The sequence below is a fragment of the Acanthisitta chloris genome, unplaced genomic scaffold (genome assembly GCF_000695815.1).
Source record: "Acanthisitta chloris isolate BGI_N310 unplaced genomic scaffold, ASM69581v1 scaffold29341, whole genome shotgun sequence".
NCBI classification, from domain to species: Eukaryota; Metazoa; Chordata; class Aves; order Passeriformes; family Acanthisittidae; genus Acanthisitta; species Acanthisitta chloris.
This window is the reverse complement of record NW_008657092.1, coordinates 7,961-12,151: the sequence shown is the minus strand read 5'-3', so window position 1 is coordinate 12,151 and position 4,191 is coordinate 7,961. Positions and strand designations below refer to the sequence as shown.

The 4,191-nt window shown below is 46.9% G+C and overlaps 1 protein-coding gene across 1 annotated transcript in view; it reads right to left on the bottom strand.

Annotated features, from left to right (window-relative positions):
* TBX4 (T-box 4) overlaps positions 1-3,935 on the bottom strand; it is a gene marked incomplete at its 5' end in the record, with an annotated part of 19,163 nt that extends 15,228 nt beyond the window's left edge. Inside the window, 2 exons of the mRNA XM_009084587.1 lie at positions 1,875-2,022; positions 3,816-3,935. Of these exons, the coding sequence (XP_009082835.1) occupies positions 1,875-2,022; positions 3,816-3,935 (268 nt within the window). The remainder of the gene's footprint in view (positions 1-1,874; positions 2,023-3,815) is intronic.
* Between the last annotated feature and the right edge of the window lie 256 nt (positions 3,936-4,191).

The following is a 4,191-nucleotide window of genomic DNA, read 5'->3' as shown; positions in this document are numbered from 1 at the left end:
CTGCTCCAGGTGCACAACAAAAAGTGGAGCACTGTGTCTAAAGTAGATGATTAATTTAAAAGCCTAACAAGGATCTATCTGAGAATGGTCTCAGTCCTGTTTAGCCAGTCAGTGCTTGAACTGAACAGCAAACCAGGCACTTAAAACAGATTATTGCAGGCATTTTCCCAGCAAAGTGAGATGGAATATGTTGGGCTGAGGTACAAAGCTGGTGTGGCACAAGGGCACTGAGCATGGATCAGCTGGAGCATGACCACTGTGGGTAGCACCCCAAAACCAAAGCAGAGTCCCCTCTGAGCCACTAGTGAAGATTTTTGGGAGGACAAACAGGCTGTTCATTGAAAAAAAAGTGGTGGTGGTGGGGAAAATCTTCCCTGTTCAAAATGCAGCATTAAAATTGCAGTTCCAAAATGACAAAGTCAGGAAAAGCAAACGTTTAAAGTTGCAAAACCAACACAGCACATCCTGTTTGTTTTACAGCCACATCGCACATCCTGTATGTTTTATGGGTCACATTTTACAACATAAACAGTCGTATATTAAGCTGCATAGTTAACCAGGAGAAAAACGGGGAGTGAAAAAAATGCCACGTGCAGAGCAAGAGGGTCGGGAGGGCCGTGGCACCGTGAGACTCGTGGGTTTTGTGTCATTTTTTTTTTTCCCCTCACTGTGCAACCCTTAGCGCAGTTGTTTGGTTTCATTTCCGTGGTGCTTTCCCCCTTGGAAGGAGAGTGAAGGGGAGAGCTGCCTGTGATTAATAACACCAGCATTAAACGGTCCCGATGAGCCTTTGAAGTTCACACATGCTTCATTGGGGTCAGTAGGTTGGGAAGAGGGTCAGGTCCCGGCGCTGGGTTATCACCATGTCACGCTGCCAGAGCCCAGCCAAAATCAGCCAAAATTACAAACATGGCAAAAAAAAAAAAAAAAAAAATCTGGGTTTTTTAGCAGTATCTGAAGCTGCTGGGGACATCCCCCTTCTGGAGTCACCCCCATAAAGCTCTGGCTGACTTAGCTGTGTCAGAATTGCACTTTTCTGGATTGACATTGACTCCACAAGAAAACCTGACTTGATGCACAGACCTTTTGAGCAAGACACACATCCCTTCACACTCCACACCCTTCTTCAGAACCTTCTCCCAGCCTCCCTGAGCCCCTGAGCTGCTGCTGCTAAAAAGACTGACAGGTTAATAAACACACTTGATGGTACAAATTAGATTCTCTTACCTGTGGTACAAGCAGGAGCTGATGGCACTAAACCTAGAAGGATTTTAAACTCTCTCTTCCCTTCCTCCGCCAAAGTTGGTGTATTTTTATGTGACTTTCAGCTCAGATTGTGCAGACCAGACAGGTCTGTGTTTTTATATGCAGTATCTAAGCCCACGTTCTCCTGGCAGGCTGGAAAGGCCCTTGGTCTGATTTATTAAATGCACTGGGGAAGATAACTGTGTGCTTCCCACCTCTGCATTCCCAATACACATGAATCAAGATTTTCCAAATAAAATACTTCATCTTTTATAGAGCTGCCAAAGCCAGCTTGGAAAATCAGGAGTTTATGCAACCTGTTTCTGTGAGCTGGATGTACCACGTGCCGGGCTGAAAAATCCCACAGCACTGCCTGGAAAGTTCCTAGGCAAAAAAATAAAAGGTCTGTAGCATCCAGCAGAACACAACTGAGCAAGCTGCATTTCCAGGAGCAGGGGGAGAATGCAGGCAAACCCCTCCCTTTGATCAAACCCTTCCAACCCCAGTGGCAGCACAAAATAGATGTTCCTCGTGATTAAATTAACTGTGACATCCCAACCAGCATCCCAGTCCAGACACAAACTCGGCACTGCTGGCACACCTCTACCCAAACCCCTCATTTCTCTTACATGTCCAAAGGGATCCAGGTGGTTGTTGGTGAGTTTTAGCTTCTGGAAGGACACCAGTTGCCTCATCCAGTGTGCTCCCGTGGCTGGCGAGTCGGGATGCACGTACAGCCTTCCTGGCATGGCTGGCTCTGCCTTCCCAGCCACCATCCTGCAGGCACACACAGTGGGTACAGATTGCATCACACTGAAGAGTCTTTTGTCCTTGGACAAAACCCACCAACCCTCCCATGAACCCTGAGGGGACCACGATGGGGCATGGGCACTGGAGGAGTCCTCGTTTCAGGCTGGCAGAGCAACCCCATCCCTGCTCCTGCACAGTATTTCCTTGGGGCAGTGTCTCTGTGTTGGCATTGGTCAAGGAGAAAATTCACCTGGGTTTTTGCATCATATTGAAGAGTCTTTTGTCCTTGAACAAAACCCACCAACCCTCCCATGAACCCTGAGGGGACCATGATGGGCCGTGGGGACTGGAGGAGTCCTCATTTCAGCATTTCAGGCTGCTCCTGCACAGTATTTCCTTGGGGAAGTGTGTCTGTGTTGGCATTGGTCAAGGAGAAAATTCACCTGGGTTTTTGGAAGCCTTCAAAGCCTATTCTGCAAGAGGAGAAGGTCTCCCACACTTCCAGAGGAGAAGGTAGCTGTGAGCAGGAGGAGGTGCCAGCACCCTCAACAGCCATGCAGAGCTCCTACAGCACAATTCCCAGTGGGACTGGGCTGCTCCTCACTCCAGAGTTGTGTGCTGCCCCTCACACCCTTCTGCCAGCTCCCCTTGCCCCACACAACCACCAGCAGCTCTCATGGACAACAAGACACAGCCGTGAGCCATCGCTCGATGGCAACGCCCTCATTACTCCGCATTGTTCTCCTCTTATAAAACCCCAATAAAAGCAATATTACCAAAAACAACAGAAACTTTCCAGCAGCAATAAAAGGAAACAGCTCTAGGGCTGGCAAAAACTAAATTAAAGAGAGTTAACAACTATCCATCATCTTGGGTTTGATGTCTGAAGCACACAAAGTGGCCACCGCGGTGCCGAGACCCTCAGTCCACTCCTCTTACCCAGCGGCACTCCGGGACAAAAGCACATGGAAAAGGGATATTTTTAAAACTAGAGCAGCCCTAAATGTGCAAGTAAATTATTACTGCTTTATGGGATGTCACTGGGCTCATTCCCATTAAGATGACTGTGAAATTTTCCATTGCTCCTCTTTTCACCAGGCAGCAGTCGGTGGAAGGGGTTTGGGAAAACCACAGCGAATAGAGGCAGTGAGGGAGGCTCCTGGGCCTTTTGGGGTGTAAAAATTGAAAAGAGAAAACAACACGCTTCCTTTGTCAGAGAGCAAAAGTCACAGCTGCCTCTCAGGGAAACAGCTTTGCTGTCAAAGGCACAGGGAAGGGAGCAATAACAGGAAAATAGGGTAAAACACCCCATGTTTCGTTTTGTAGCTGCTCTCCTAAAAGCAAAATATTACTATAGAAGAAAGGAATTTAAATTTTTTCTTGATTCACAGAGATATCTAATTTTTAAGGCCAAAATGGTTTATTAGATCATCCAGTCCAGCCTCTGGTATAACACAAGCTGTGGCTTTACCCTCCTACACTGCACACAACCAGACAACCTATGCTTGGCCTAAAGCATCTCCTTCAAGACACCCAAACAGAGCACTTTGGGGATGGACACACCACCCCCAGCAGCAGTTGGTTCCAACAGTTAATCTCCCAGCCTGTTAAGAATATTTTATTTTATATTTGTCTGGTTTTGGCTCTTGTATCCATCCCTGCTCCACCAAAGAGAGCTCTGGGCTGTTAGTGTCCCACCCATGGGAAGGTATTTATGTTGGGTTCTGAGTCTGCACAACAAATGGTTGATCCAAATGCAAAATTTTATGGGAATTTTCTTTTTTTTATGGAAAAGAAGGCAAACAGAAATGTTGTCTTACCATTTGTTGTCACAGAATTTATAGCGGTGGTCGTCAGCTGGGACGATGTCGATCAACAAGATGTACTTGGTCTTGGGGTTCATTCCCGTGACTTTCACCTTGTAACTAGGAAACATCCTCCTTAGGAAAAGCAAAGGGTTAACACATTAATGAGACATCTGGAACAGTCCTGGAACTGGTGGAAACTTGGAGCAACATCCCAAAAGGCAGATCCACTGTGAGATGGATTCACATGAGGACAACTGAGCTACAAAACACTATTGACGTTTGTACATCACCTGAATTAAACTCTCTTTCTAGAGCATGTGTTGGTGCAAAATGGGGAACAAATATGGGGGAGAGGATATAGAGGGGAGCTATGTGCCAGTGCCAGCAA